Consider the following 14,738-nt stretch of genomic DNA (forward strand, 5'->3'; position numbering starts at 1 on the left):
ATTCGCCATGGACACTTTTCGAGTCCGGCTCAACTGCGTTGACCATTATCAAGCCGTCCCTACCACAATCGATCCAGAAGTTCCCACTGCACATGAGAAAGAAGAACATAAATCGACTGATAGACCGAAACTCCCAGTCATCAGAGTGTTTGGTGCCACCGAGACTGGCCAAAAGGTGTGCGCCCATATCCATGGCGCATTGCCTTACCTATACATCAAGTACAGCGGTAGCTTATCAGCAGATGATGGTATCTATTACCTTCAAGCTCCTGTTCGAACCGAAAATTGATGTGGGTCAGTTGAACCATATATCCATCAGCTCCGGCTATCTATCGACCTTGCGCTTGCAATCAGCTATCGGCGTAAGACGGACAATGGTACCACGAAATTCGTTGCGCACGTTAGTCTGGTCAAAGGCGTGCCATTCTACGGCTACCACGTGGGCTATGAATTCTTCCTCAAGATCTACATGCTCAATCCGCTTAATATGACTCGTCTAGCAGACCTGTTACGTCAGGGTGCTATCATGAAAAGAGCTATCCAACCCTATGAAAGTCACATGCAATATCTTGCGCAATGGATGTGCGATTACAATCTCTATGGCTGTGCGTATATTGACTGCCGGCGAGTTCATTTCCGGAGTCCGGTACCCAGCTACCTGGAAATGAATGGGACAGCGCACAAGTGGCATGACGAGGCAATCAAGCCTACCCTCATCCTGGATGATGGTTTGTTTCTAAGGCAAAGCCATTGTTCTATCGAAGTTGACGTTCATGTCGCAGACATTATGAACAGAGGCGATGTAAAGCAAAGACCTATTCATCACGATTTTATAGAAAGATTTGAACCTCTTGCAAATGACAAAAAACTAGTCCAGAGCATGGCGGGCCTTTGGCGTGACGAGACTCGAAGGCGTAAAGCTAGGATTGGTATAGTCGATCCTGGAAGCAGTCCGTTTCCAGCAGAGGTTCTTGTCTCGGTCTCCGCAGATCCCAGAAATTCCCAAGCAGGTGGGTGGATACACGAAGACGACTATTGGGAAAATGCTAGAGGCATTGTCGCTAAAGAGAAAGCTAAAGGTGATGGAAGCAAGCTTGGCTTCCGCGGATTTGTGAAGAGAGTGCCCTTTGAGACTCACGTAAGAACGGCGCTAGAAAGTGTCGAAGATCTGTTCTTCGAGAACTTGAAACGCTCACGAGATCTCGCACAAGCAACCCAGAGAAGGAGAAAGACTGGGATGGAAAAGGACTTCTACGATGTTCCGCAAGTAGATGAAAGTCGGCTGTCATCTTATACCGGCAACAATAATCCGAATGGGTCTGATGGAGACACGTCTGCGGATCACGTAGCAACGGGTGCTGAAAGCCTGCAGTCAAAGGATGACATCAGGGTGGCAGATGTGCATCATGGAGCACCGCGAACCATCGACCCTGCTGCGGTTGGCTCTTCAACAAAGAATGCCTCTTGTTCTGATACAAGCACAAAAGCGGCTGCTAGCTCTGCAGAGCTGGAGGGACTTGGTGTATATAGAGCTGGCCGCAATCCTTATCAAAGTGACACTTTTGATATAGATCAGGACTTCACAAGTGACGTCTCCGGAGGGCAGGTCGAAGACATGGCTGTAAACGGAGAGCCACTACCAAAAAAACAGAAGATAAATGTCGAAGAGCATGATAATTGCTTCAACGCCTCGAACACACACTCGAAACACCCAGTATCCGGGTTTGTAGAAACCACAGGTCCACGCCCGATTGCCAATGTAAGAGCCAAAAATCTGTCGAATAGTAGCCTCTCTGCTGGATCATTCCAAAATGACCTAATAGCAAGATGTAATCAACGTGAAAACAGCCAAGCACCAGGGCTTTCGGCGAATGGAAAGCTCGCATTTCCTATCATCAAGAACCTTCACGGAGCCTCAACTGTCCGAAAATGTTCTCAGCGAGTCAATTCTTCGTCCAAATCCTCGAAGCAATCACCAGCACAATCCACCTTTGATTTGCAGGCTGATGCACCGGCGCCGGTAAGCAATCAGCTGAGAGATGAATCGACAGCCGTGTCTGCCGCACAACCAAACAAGGCGCCACAGGTTCTTCAGCTTTGTAAGCAAATGCACCAGAGCTTGCCTATTAAAAAATCAGAGCGAGTACTATGCTTTCATCGTCTTCCAATGACCGCTTCAGAGCTTCAGGTAGATATGATGACGTCCAATACCGCTACAATTCTATACTCTGATGCATATTATGGTCGCGAAAGAGACGTTCCTGAGCGTCCCAGGGAGTATGCGGGGAAAGAATTCAAGCTCGTAGGTGACACTACTGCTTATTTACCTCATTTTGATCCTACCGGGAGTTCACTAGCTACTCACGGACTGAGATTGCCCCTGACAGTTGATAACAGCCTGGAGGGAACAATCCAGAAAAGAATTCGAAATGGGTGTAATCTGCGAGTGTGGGAGTTTAAAGAGCCTGCGCCGAGCCGTGGAGAGGTCCAGCGATGGCTCAACGACAATCAGGAGGGACTATCAGAAGCCTCGTTGAAAGCCAATGTTGGTGACAAGCATATGTCCCAATTTGGCAATCCGACTCAGAAAAACAAGCATGGCTTCAAATATTTGCAAAACCATGCTACCAGCGTTCAGCACGAAACACAGTACATGAGTACGATGAGTCTCGAAGTGCATGTAAACACACGGAGTAATCTTGTACCAAATCCCGAGCAGGATGAAATCTGTTGTGTATTCTGGAGTCTCCAGACGAATGATGAGAGCTTGATCACAGATGGTGAGAATACTCCGACAGGAGTCATAATCTTCTCACACAAAGACGATATTGCACGACAAGTCGCCCAGCAGACGCCAATCGAGGTTGAGGACGAGTCTTGTGAAATCGATCTGATAACTCGTACCGTCGATATCGTTCGCCGATTTGATCCTGATATTTTGACTGGCTTTGAAGTTCACGGAAGCTCCTGGGGTTACTTGATAGAGCGAGCAAGACGCAAATACGATTACAACCTCTGTGACGAGTTCTCGCGCGTATTGTCTGACGGTCATGGTCGTTTTGGTAAGGATGAAGACCGTTGGGGCTTCAACCACACGTCTACCATCCGTGTTACTGGGCGTCACATGATCAACATCTGGCGTGCCATGCGGGGTGAATTAAACTTGTTACAATATACAATGGAGAACATAGTATTTGAGCTCTGTCATCGACGGATACCCCACTATAGCTTCGCAGAACTGACGTCGTGGTACACTAGTGGGAAGCCACGAGATATGGCGAAAGTACTCGAGTATTTTGTCTCACGCGTTCAACTGGATCTTGAAATACTTGAACAGAATGAGCTGGTCCCGAGAACCAGTGAGCAAGCTCGGCTTCTTGGAGTCGATTTCTTCTCCGTCTTCTCGAGAGGCTCACAATTCAAAGTAGAGTCTCTCATGTTTCGAATAGCTAAACCAGAAAACTTGCTTCTTCCATCTCCCAGTCGTCAGCAGGTCGGCCAGCAAAATGCACTAGAGTGTTTGCCTCTGGTCATGGAGCCTCAGAGCGCTTTTTTCAATAGTCCGCTGTTGGTTCTGGATTTCCAGTCGCTTTATCCAAGTGTCATGATTGCTTATAACTATTGCTATTCAACATGCCTAGGCCGAGTGGTGGACTGGCGTGGGCAGAACAAAATGGGTTTCACAGACTACCACCGACAGCCAAGGTTATTGGAGCTTCTTGGAGATCAGATCAACGTAGCGCCAAATGGTATACTATACGTGAAGCCTAGGATCCGTAAATCTCTGCTAGCGAAAATGTTAAGTGAAATCCTGGAGACTCGAGTCATGGTGAAGAGTGGTATGAAGGTAGACAAGGACGATCGAACACTACAAAGGCTCCTCAACAACAGACAGCTAGCCCTCAAACTCATTGCTAACGTCACCTATGGCTATACATCTGCTTCATTTTCTGGACGAATGCCATGTTCAGAAGTAGCGGACAGCATTGTGCAGACAGGCCGGGAAACCCTCGAGAAAGCCATTGCTTTGATACACTCTGTAGGGCGCTGGGGCGCTGAAGTCGTATACGGGGATACTGACAGTCTCTTTGTCTACCTCAAAGGGCGCACCAAGGACGAGGCTTTCGACGTGGGGCAGGAAATTGCCAAAGCTGTGACCAACATGAATCCGCGCCCAATAAAACTCAAATTCGAGAAAGTGTATCATCCTTGCATTTTACTTGCCAAGAAAAGATATGTTGGCTTCAAGTATGAGAGCAAAGATCAGAAGCAGCCGGATTTCGATGCTAAAGGCATTGAGACTGTGCGGAGGGATGGCACTCCTGCAGAGCAGAAGATCGAGGAAAAGGCACTCAAGATCCTTTTTCGCACGGCAGATCTCAGCCAAGTTAAGCAGTATTTCCAGAGCCAGTGCGAGAAGGTCATGCGTGGTAAGGTCTCCATCCAGGATTTCTGTTTTGCCAAAGAGGTCAAGCTTGGTACCTACAGCGATAAAGGCCCACCCCCACCAGGAGCGTTAATAAGCACGCGAAGAATGCTGGAAGATCCTCGGGCGGAACCACAATATGGCGAAAGGGTGCCCTTCGTTGTTATCACAGGTGCACCTGGCGCGAGACTGATCGATCGATGCGTTACGCCAGAAGTGGTCTTACATGACGACAGCCACGAGCTAGACGCTGAATACTACATAAGCAAAAATCTCATCCCGCCTCTCGAACGCATTTTCAACCTTGTTGGGGCCAATGTGCGCCAGTGGTATGATGAGATGCCGAAGTACCAACGCATACGTCGAGTTGACGTGACGCCTCTGGTGAGAGGTGGCGAACAAGGCATGCTGAAAAAGACACTCGAGTCTTACCTCAGATCATCGTCTTGCCTTGTCTGTGGTACAAGGCTTGAACAAGAGGTGGGAATATGCAGTTCCTGCTTTGAAGGTGGAGAAGGGTCCCTATTCGTCGTGCAAGCTCGATTAAACAAGATTGAGACGAAAGCAAGCAACTTCGAGAAGATCTGTCGGTCGTGTGCTGGCTTAGCCTGGGGTGAAGACGTCAAATGTGACAGTAGGGACTGTCCTGTCTTCTATTCTCGTACGAAACAGATATCTCGGCTTAGAAATTCAAAAGCATTGACGTTGTCAGTCACTGAAGGCTTGCGAGGCTCGAAGGCGAACGCATTGAATTGGTAATGAGTCTCAAAGCAACTTGGGCAAGGCGCATGCATTCGGCCGAGATTTTAGATTCAGCGTGTTGTATATATCACAAACAATGAAGATCAAAATTATGTCCCCCATGTCCCGTCTTCTTACCTACTCCAATAGCCTTGTGGGATCCGAAGCTGCAGGTGCTTAAGGCTGACGACTCCGCGCCCGCCAAGTCCTGTCTCCCTGTCATCATCCATCTTTTCTCTACCGAGTGCTGAGCTCCTATGACCTTGAGAACTAATTAGCACCGCGGGTCGAAAACTCAGAGCTTCTTATCCAGAAGCAATGAGTTCCCAGGGGTTCTATCCCAAGCCTCAGTGGCCACGATGATGGGGTCACCGCTCGACCTGCTCTTTGCCTACCTCCTCGGGGGCGTCACATTTCTTCCCGCCTGCCTGGTCGTCATTCTACTCCATGCCTACCTCACGTTCCCGACACATGAAAACGTCGATGCACTATCAGCTTCAGCTCTGAATGAACTCCAGCTACCAGATGATGACGCGCGCAATCTCCTTTCAAGTCAGAACACTGAGAACCTAGCCGCCAAATTTCAGGGAACTCATGAACCTGACGTTGCGGCTGGATACTTTGCTGTGTGTCGAGAGTATGTTCCCGGTGGCGTCAATGGCAAGCCACCTGAGCGAACGACGCCTGCCGGCGCAGTTGTCGCTACAGAGAGTCCCAGTGTCTATCAGAGCATGTACAGAAGCATTTTCGACCGGAGGCAACCACCTACACTTGACTCAGGAAGGCTTAATGGAAAGGCCGTCAAGAGAGCTAGGAACGTCTTCTTCGTTGTCTTACGGCATGGGCATCTAATGTTGTACGAAGACTCGGAACAATTGGAAGTCAAGCATGTGATATCGCTTGAATATCACAATGTTAGTGTCTATGGTGGAGACGCAGAGATAGCGGAAGGGGAACTGTGGATCAAGAGGAATGCTATTCGATTGCTGCGGAAAGTCAGTATAGGGGAAGATGCCTCTAAGCCCTTTTTCTTCTTCTCGGAGAATTGTTCGGAAAAGGAGGATTTTTATTTTGCTCTACTAAAGAACCAGGAGGTAAAATCAAATGCAAGAGACAATCCACCTCGCCCGTTACAGTACGATCCAAGGCATATCATCGGTCTTGTACAAAAGCTGCACTCCTCCGAGGAGCAATTAGAAACCCGGTGGGTTAATGCCTTAGTTGGTAGATTATACCTCGCTCTGTACAAAACAGCAGTCGTAGAGGAATTCATCTACAAGAAGATCACGAAGAAAATTGCACGGGCCAAGAAACCTGCCTACTTGTCAAATATCATTCTACAAAAGATCGAAATGGGAGACAGCGCTCCTCAGATAACGCATCCTCGACTGAAAGATCTCACCATCCATGGTGATTGCTGTGTTGAGGGTGATTTGAACTACAATGGTAATTTCCGTCTTGAGATCGCAGCAACAGCTCGTTTAGACCTGGGTGCGAGGTTCAAAGCTCGTGAAGTCAACCTCGTCTTAGCTGTCGTCATTAAAAGATTCAGTGGCCACGCATTGCTGAAATTCAAACCACCGCCGAGCAATCGCATTTGGATCTCTTTTGAACGCATGCCAGACATGGAGTTAGCTATCGAGCCTATCGTGAGCTCCAGACAAATCACGTACGGCTTGATCCACCGAGCCATTGAAAGCAGAATTCGGGAGGTCGTCGCAGAGACCTTGGTTTTACCCCACTGGGACGACAGTCCTTTTATGGATTCGACTCTCCAGGCTTTCCGAGGTGGTATTTGGGCAGATCAGACATCGAATTCTGACTTGCAAAGGGATTCCACCACAATTCCAGATGAGTCTCCAGATTATGAGGCTGGTATAGACAATGACGGATCTGAGGTTCCTCCACTACAGCACCTGAACGACGAGCGAGTCATGAGCATGCCGGTCGTCTCCAATCGTCCAGGACACACACAGGCATCGAGAGAAATCACCTCTTCTCATGATCTACCCCCAGATTTCGCGGAAGTATCTACGCCGGATTTACCAAAAGGAGACAGACCTCCAAAAGCTCTTAGGTCCAATTCTTTCGCCTCGGCTGCAGATCCTTTATTGAGCAATGCCATTGCTGATTCCGTAAGGCATAGGAAGGGCAATAACAAGAAATGGAAGGAAGATGCAGCGAGTGCTATGGTTGCGATCTCCAACCGATCACGCCCCACTTCTCCAGGTGAAGCCTCGGGCCATGCTTCCCCAATTATGCAACCTTCATTGGAAGGGAAGGTAGACATTAACGACGTGCCGACCGTAGAGGAGTGTCTATCTTATGACGGTGTGCTTTCGCCAGAACGTGTCGTTAAAACCCCGGGTTCTTCCACTCCCAGGAGTTCAGGGTCAACGTCTAACGGCTCTGAGGTCGAACCAGGGGCTTCTAAACCGGAAGTGAAGCAAGCCACAGTGACTATGAACACATCTGCTAATAGAAATCAGCCGGTCGCTGCACTTGGAGCCGCGACAGCAGCTGCGAAGAAATGGGGCTGGGGAGTGCTTGCTCGAGGTGGGGATCAGAAGAACGGAGATCAGAGATTGCATATACCGCAAGCGGGAACTCCATCTAATCCAATTGGGCGCGGGCAGCCTCTGCCTCCTCCAGGTCAACCTCTGCCGTCTCCTTCTAGTCAGCGTTCCAAAACTTTGCCACCTGCAAGGCCGAAACGAAAGCCTCTGTCGTCCATTCAACCAGCGCCTAACAACGAGTTTAGGTCTCGTGCTGATTCCAAACCGCCACTGCCGGCTCGTCGGAAGCAGGCTCCCTTACCGGCGGAAGAGGCACAGGCGGAAGGGCTACTCATTGTGCAAGCTCCGTCATCGGAACCTGCCAGTCCGGTTGAAGAACATGAGAGGGCTGAGTCTTCCTCTGAAGTTGGGGGCGGCAAAAGTGCGCAAGGCCGAAATGACAAGGATGGGGTAAGAAAACGAAGCACGATGGCGGCCGGTCAACCGGCAAGTGCCATAGAGTAATTAGTGCAAGCTTCTTCCGAGAGTCTCAGCGCGTCAAAAGACTTTGCATTCAGCAAAGGCGCTGATGTGTTCAATATGTTTGCGAGACATAACAGGCCGACGGAGCCAAATGAAAGTAGAAATGTAGAACAATGATATGTCGTTAGCATGCTTGCGTTTTCAAATAGTACCTACCCCTGCACACGGAAAACTTCGCCCTTTCCTGACATTGCCCTCCATTATTGGACTTCGCCAGAAGGCTCCATCCCAGGCGGGGGATGAGAGAGCAAGGCGGAGCAAGGCGGGAATAGAAGGCGCGCCAAGACGAGTACGTACGTTCACAAGCCTTGCTCGACCTTGAGGTCCCTATATTCTTACCAGGTCAACCGCCTGCAGCTGCCTTCCAGACCTGATGACGAACGCCAACGTGTACCAAAGAGGCCCCTCTTACGCTCTGCAGCTTCAGCTTTGCTCTGCTGCTCTGCCGATCTGACATCAACCTACAGCCCCTCACGATACCATCATTCTTTCCGTTGGACCCCTACCTCTCCGTGCAGACGTATCGTCTCGGCACCCTAGAATCTTGTCAAAGTCTTAGCTGTGCAGTATGTACGGAGGCTCTAACACGCGAAATGTGGACCTGGGCAAGTATGCAACCTCCCTTCCGATACTTTAACTCAGTCACCCTCTCGAAAATTGACTGACGCTCCTCGCTAGATCCGAGAATGACCTCGCCATCAATATTCGCAAGGCCACAAGCATTGGTCAGTCGCACGCTACTTAATGGCTTTCACGGAAAATATACTGACTAACGTGGTGTTCAGAGGAGACTGCGCCAAAACGTGAATTGGTCCAGATATACAATAACAGTCGAGCGGAGCTTACGGAACGAATAGGCAAACATGTTCGCGCCTGCATTGTTTATACGTGGGACCACAAATCTTCTCAGTCTTTCTGGGCTGGCATGAAGGTGTACGTGACCTCAAGTCTCGCAGCTCTGATTGAGGTTCCGTGGCCATGGAATAGTCCGCATTACTAATTGATGTTGGTGTTGCCAGTCAGCCTATCCTCGCAGACGAAGTGCAGACGTTCAAAGCCCTGATTACCGTCCACAAAGTCCTGCAAGAGGGTCACGCTATTGCCGTGAAAGAAGCGCAGACGAATATACACTGGCTTGAAAGCCTGATGAGGAATGTAGCAGGAGATGGGCTCAGAGGTATGAACACTGCGCGTTGTGGATCGTCATTGGAGACGTGCAGTCTGGCTATCCCTACGAACTTCCTGCGCCTGACAATCTACTAGGCTATGGACCCCTCATCCGAGACTATGTATACTTCCTGCTCGCTAAGTTGGCCTTTCACCGCCAACATCCTGAGTTCAACGGTACCGTCCCTCTCCGACCAAATGCCTCATGGGAAGTATGTTGATTTGAGTAAAGGACTCTTCGAATATGAAGAGTACATTAGCCTCAAATCTATCAATGATCCTAACGAAGGGTGTGCATCGCCCTCATCTTGAGTGGAACGAGCTCACACGGTATAGGTACGAAACCATTACGGACTTGATGACCTTGCAGGACCAAATAGATACATTCCAAAAACTCATTTTTGCACATTTCAGAGGCGGTGCCAATAACGAATGCAGAATATCGGCATTGGTTCCGCTTGTTCAGGAAAGCTATGGGATTTACAAATTCATCACCAGCATGCTGCGAGCTATGCACACAAGTATATGCATTGTTACCTGGTGAACTCTCTAGAAGCTAACATCTTGAAGCCACAGGTGATGAAGAGGCTCTGGAGCCTCTTCGAGGCAGATACGACACGCAACATTACCGTTTACTCAAGTTTTACTACGAGTGTTCCAACCTACGCTACTTAACGAGCCTCATCACTGTACCCAAGCTTCCTCAAGAGCCTCCTAACCTCCTTTCCGAAGATGATGAGAATAAACCAGCGTTACCGCGACGACCAACAAGAGACCTTGAAAGGAAAGAGGAGCTGGCACCAACACCTCCGCCTCCCGTCTCAGCACCGGACCCGGAGCCTATCAATGAGTTTTGGAAGACCGAACAGCGGCGACAACAAGAGGAGTTTGACACAGAACAACGGAGGCTGCAAGATCAGTGGAACCAGCAGCAGTACCAACAACAGATTGCCCAACAGCAAGCGGAGCGGGATTTTGCGGAACAGCGGCGGTTGCAGGAAGAGCAACAACGTCTTGCCCAGGAGCAGCTGATGCGAGAACAGTATCAAGCCCACACGCAGGGCCGTATGGCAGAGCTAGAACGTGAAAATCTTAATGCCAGGGCCCAATACGAACGTGACCAACTGATGCTGGAGCAGTACGATCGTCGGATGAAAGACCTTGAGAGTCAATTGAACCAGTTGAACACCAACTTCTCTCAACAAACGGCATCTAAAGACGATCAGATACAGGCATTACAGGAACAAGTCAACACATGGCGATCAAAGTATGAAGCTTTGGCTAAGCTTTATTCACAGCTACGGCAGGAGCATTTAGACCTTCTACAAAAGTTCAAGGGCGTGCAACTGAAGGCGGCTTCAGCGCAAGAAGCCATCGACAAACGCGAAAAGCTCGAACGAGAGGTCAAGACCAAAAATTTGGAGCTTGCGGACATGATCCGCGAGAGAGATAGAGCCCTACATGAAAAGGATCGAGTCACAGGCGGGAATAGGGAGGAAGTCGAGAAGCTGAATCGAGAGCTTCGCTACGCGCTGGAAAAGGCTGAGAATGCCGACCGTGCCAAAGGATCCGAACTCTCTTCGATGCTCTCGAAGTACAATAGAGAAATGGCTGATCTTGAAGAGGCTCTTCGCAAAAAGAGTCGGGCACTCGAAGATATGCAATCAAGAATTGGTGAGCGGGATGGCGACTTAGAGCGTAGTCTGCGTGACAAGGAAGAAGAACTCGAGATCTATAAATCGGGAATGGATCAAACTCTGCTAGAATTGAATGAACTCAAAATGAATAACGGCGACAACGACAGAGCGCTTGATGATCAGATAGACCAAGCGCTCTTGGGTAACATACAGAAGCTGAATGATATCATCGATTCAGTATTACTAAGTGGCGTTCAGAGGGTGGACGATTCGCTCTACGAGCTGGATTCAACAATGCAGGCTGGGAATCAGAATGCCTCTGCGCCATACGTCTTGTCACAAATTGAGAAAGCCTCCGCCAGCGCCACCGAATTCTCCACTGCCTTCAACAATTTCATCGCTGACGGCCCAAACAGCCCTCATGCTAACATCATCCGTACCATCAATACCTTCTCGGGGTCGATAGCGGACGTCCTGAGTAACACCAAAGGCCTCACACGATTTGCTACAGAAGAAAAGAAAGCAGACCAGCTTATGAACGGTGCTCGACAATCTGCGCAATCGACCGTAAAGTTTTTCCGTGGACTGCAATCATTTCGTCTCGAGGGATTAGAGCCTATCCAGCGCACTGATGTGGTCATCAACAACAATCATGAGGTTCTCATGAATCTTCAGAAGCTTTCCAAACTTGCGGACGCCTTCGCACCGAAATCTGACAAATTATCGAATATCAAAGGCGACCTGGGAGACCTTGTAGATCGGGAGATGACCAATGCGGCTAAGGCTATAGATGCTGCTACAGAACGTTTAACCAAGCTTATGAAGAAACCTCGGGATGGTTACAGCACCTATGAGCTTCGCATCCACGACAGCATCCTTGAAGCTGCCGTTGCTGTCACTAACGCTATTGCCCAACTCATCAAAGCAGCAACGGCCTCACAACAAGAAATTGTGAAAGAGGGACGAGGCTCATCATCCCGCGCCGCATTCTATAAGAAGAACAACCGATGGACTGAGGGTCTCATTTCAGCTGCAAAGGCTGTTGCCTCCTCAACTAATACGCTAATCGAAACAGCGGATGGTGTCATCTCTCAACGCAACAGTCCCGAACAGCTGATTGTCGCCAGCAACGATGTAGCTGCTTCGACCGCACAGCTTGTCGCTGCCAGCAGAGTCAAAGCTCATTTTGGAAGTCAGACCCAGGATCGACTAGAGGAGGCGAGTAAGGCTGTGGGCAGAGCTTGCCGGAGCTTGGTCAAACAGGTGCAGAATATCATTTCACAAAGGAACAAGGATGAGGGTGAAGAGGTCGATTATGCTTCGCTCAGTGGGCATGAATTCAAAGTCAGGGAGATGGAACAGCAGGTATGTACCCTTGTCTAATACGGTTTAGCTGAACACTCACACAGTATTCAATAGGTTGAGATACTGCAACTTGAGAATAATCTAGCACAGGCGCGGCAGAGATTGGGCGAAATGAGGAAAATATCGTATCAGGAGGAGTGAAGAGCTATGTCCATGCATAGGTTAAGTCATTTCAATTATCCTAAACCTGCTTATTTCTTTCATGACGAATCCGTCAACAAAAGCAAAAAATTGTACTAATACATCGGGGTGGACAAAAGACTCGAGCGTCGGTACGTCTAAGTCAATTTGCATGTAAGACCCGCTGTAAGTTGAACGTGCACAAGAATGGGGTTATTAAATTTTTATTTTTTTCGGGGTTTCTGTCTACTTCTGTTTCATGTGTTGTGTGCTATGTAAGTTCATCTCGCTGAAAGTCAGTGATTATGTGACTTTTATGACTAGTACCAAGTTCCAACTTCCTCCTCTTTCCGGTTGCTTTCCGGTTCCACCGCACGTATCGCATGTACCGCAAACAAGATAGAGAGACAAGTTGGTGACAAGAAATTCATTAAGCTGAAAATCGATTGCTAGTGCCGCATATGAACGACGTCCGTCTGTCAAGTCAGCCTCCGTCGTTGTTCGAGCGAGTTTGCGACGTCCCGATTGTTTGGCTTTGGTCGAACTTTGAAAAGCATAAGAAGAGATTGATAACTTTGTGGAAATGTGAAAACTGCTTGTTGAATCGTTTTGTCAATGGTGTGTGGTGAACTTAGGCATCGAGCTCCTTGAACTCTGCAATGGATGCGACAGGATGCGCGAGTATCAAGCCGCCGTTAATGTTGAGAAAGATGTCGTCGAAGATTTCCGTCATCTGTGTTCAGTGATTGATCGTGGTCAATTTCTTAAGTTGCCATTTATTCACGATCATAGACTGAGCAAAGTTTTGAAGTATTCGCATCGAGAACGCCAGGTCTCAAAGTTTGAAGGTCCACTCGCCCGAGATCGAGCCAAAGGTGGCATCCGGCCCGTCGTATATGAAATCACTCATTTGATGGGCATTGAACGGATCGTTTTCAAACGGGTTGTAAATGCCTCCAATGTCGGTGCCGTTGCATTGCTCGTTGTTCAACCAAAACGCAGGATCGAACATGCGATTCGCGTCTGTTGGCGAGGTACACGCAGCGGGCTGAACTCGGGGCCGATGTTGTCGCTGACTGACAGAGTAGGGTGATAAGTTCGTGCTGTTCATAGCTTGATTGATGCGGCCATGACTTGTTCCACGAACGCCAGAATTTGGTAGTAGGGAGAATTCATACTTGGGACGCTTCTTCATTGACTTCTTTGTCGCTTGCTTTGACAAATCACTCGTATTTGATTTGTTGACAGGAGACTGAGATGCGTTGTCCACGGAAGCAATTCTTGGGATCTCGGGTGCGGCTTGAGCCTCAATCGTTTGGCTTCCGGTAGCATCTGAAGAGGATGGGCGAGCTCCAGGATGGCTCAACCCCAGCATTATGCCCGCACACAGATTGTTGGTTGAGTCGACGATACAGGGCAGTTCTATTGCAGTATACCCTTGATGAAAAGCTTCATCAAGGAGTTCTTGAATCGTCACTCGAGTCCGAAGTCCACAATGACGAAGTGTGTTAGACGCCACCTGTTTGAGTTCCTGATCGTCGTGGTCGAATTCATATCCTAGACCAGTGACGTATGCACTCGGTTCTGGAAGGCGAACCAAAGTGGTGATAATTTTGAGAAAATTGCGCAGTGGCGAGAGGTCTTTGCCTTGGGCGTCGCGGATCATAGAATACGATTTTGCGATAGCATACCACATCTTCTGATCATCGACTGCCCAAAGTCGGGTCAACCAGCCTGACCGGGCTTTCTGGGTATGTTCTGGGAATGCTTCAGACACGAAGACTAATTTTTTGTCAGCTATCTGCTACCGCTTAGCCCTTTAGATTTACCTCTGAAGGCTATGAAAGCGTTTAGTGGTCGTTTCGGTTTTACATGGACTGTGACATCGGACTGCTTCGCTTTGTCCTTTTTCTTTGTCACAGTAAGAGACGAAGCTTCACGAGGCATAGAAAGATCCTGCGTTTGCACTTGTTGCAAAAGCGTTTGCGCCTGCTGGGGCGATAGATTGCTGATGAAAGACATTGTGGTAGGTGAGAGAACCATCTTGTGGTGATCAAGAACAGCAGGGAAATTGAGATTGTATCCAAGACTCTTTATGTACGTGTCGGATCGTGTTTGACGGATGATATGGATGGATAAATTGATGAAGCAAAGTGAAATCTGTGAATATTTGGAATGAGTGGAAGTGTGAAGTCGATGTCTCAGAACCTAGGAACGAAAAAGGAAAGGCAGCAAAATGGGGTG

At 48.8% G+C, this 14,738-nt stretch overlaps 3 protein-coding genes across 3 annotated transcripts; 2 read left to right on the forward strand and 1 right to left on the reverse strand.

Annotated features, from left to right (window-relative positions):
* Positions 1-7: 7 nt before the first annotated feature.
* On the forward strand, positions 8-8,322 carry KY384_001085 (uncharacterized protein; the record flags this gene model as incomplete). The annotated part of the gene is made up of 4 exons (XM_044809617.1): positions 8-248; positions 300-5,181; positions 5,484-8,183; positions 8,217-8,322. 4 exons carry the CDS (start codon positions 8-10, stop codon positions 8,320-8,322), a joined length of 7,929 nt encoding a protein of 2,642 aa, XP_044673524.1.
* Positions 8,323-8,773: 451 nt separating this feature from the next.
* On the forward strand, positions 8,774-12,515 carry KY384_001086 (uncharacterized protein; the record flags this gene model as incomplete). Its single annotated transcript, XM_044809618.1, has 10 exons — positions 8,774-8,814; positions 8,884-8,930; positions 8,991-9,008; positions 9,063-9,138; positions 9,225-9,382; positions 9,469-9,549; positions 9,605-9,662; positions 9,709-9,893; positions 9,943-12,374; positions 12,429-12,515. The coding sequence occupies 10 exons, from the start codon at positions 8,774-8,776 to the stop codon at positions 12,513-12,515; spliced, it is 3,183 nt and encodes a 1,060-aa protein (XP_044673525.1).
* An 814-nt stretch (positions 12,516-13,329) lies between these two features.
* Positions 13,330-14,537, reverse strand: KY384_001087 (uncharacterized protein; the record flags this gene model as incomplete). The annotated part of the gene is made up of 2 exons (XM_044809619.1): positions 13,330-14,295; positions 14,367-14,537. The coding sequence occupies 2 exons, from the start codon at positions 14,535-14,537 to the stop codon at positions 13,330-13,332; spliced, it is 1,137 nt and encodes a 378-aa protein (XP_044673526.1).
* Between the last annotated feature and the right edge of the window lie 201 nt (positions 14,538-14,738).

The sequence above is a fragment of the Bacidia gigantensis genome, assembly GCF_019456465.1.
Source record: "Bacidia gigantensis strain McMullin 20006 chromosome Unknown contig_125, whole genome shotgun sequence".
In the NCBI taxonomy this organism is placed as follows: Eukaryota; Fungi; Ascomycota; class Lecanoromycetes; order Lecanorales; family Ramalinaceae; genus Bacidia; species Bacidia gigantensis.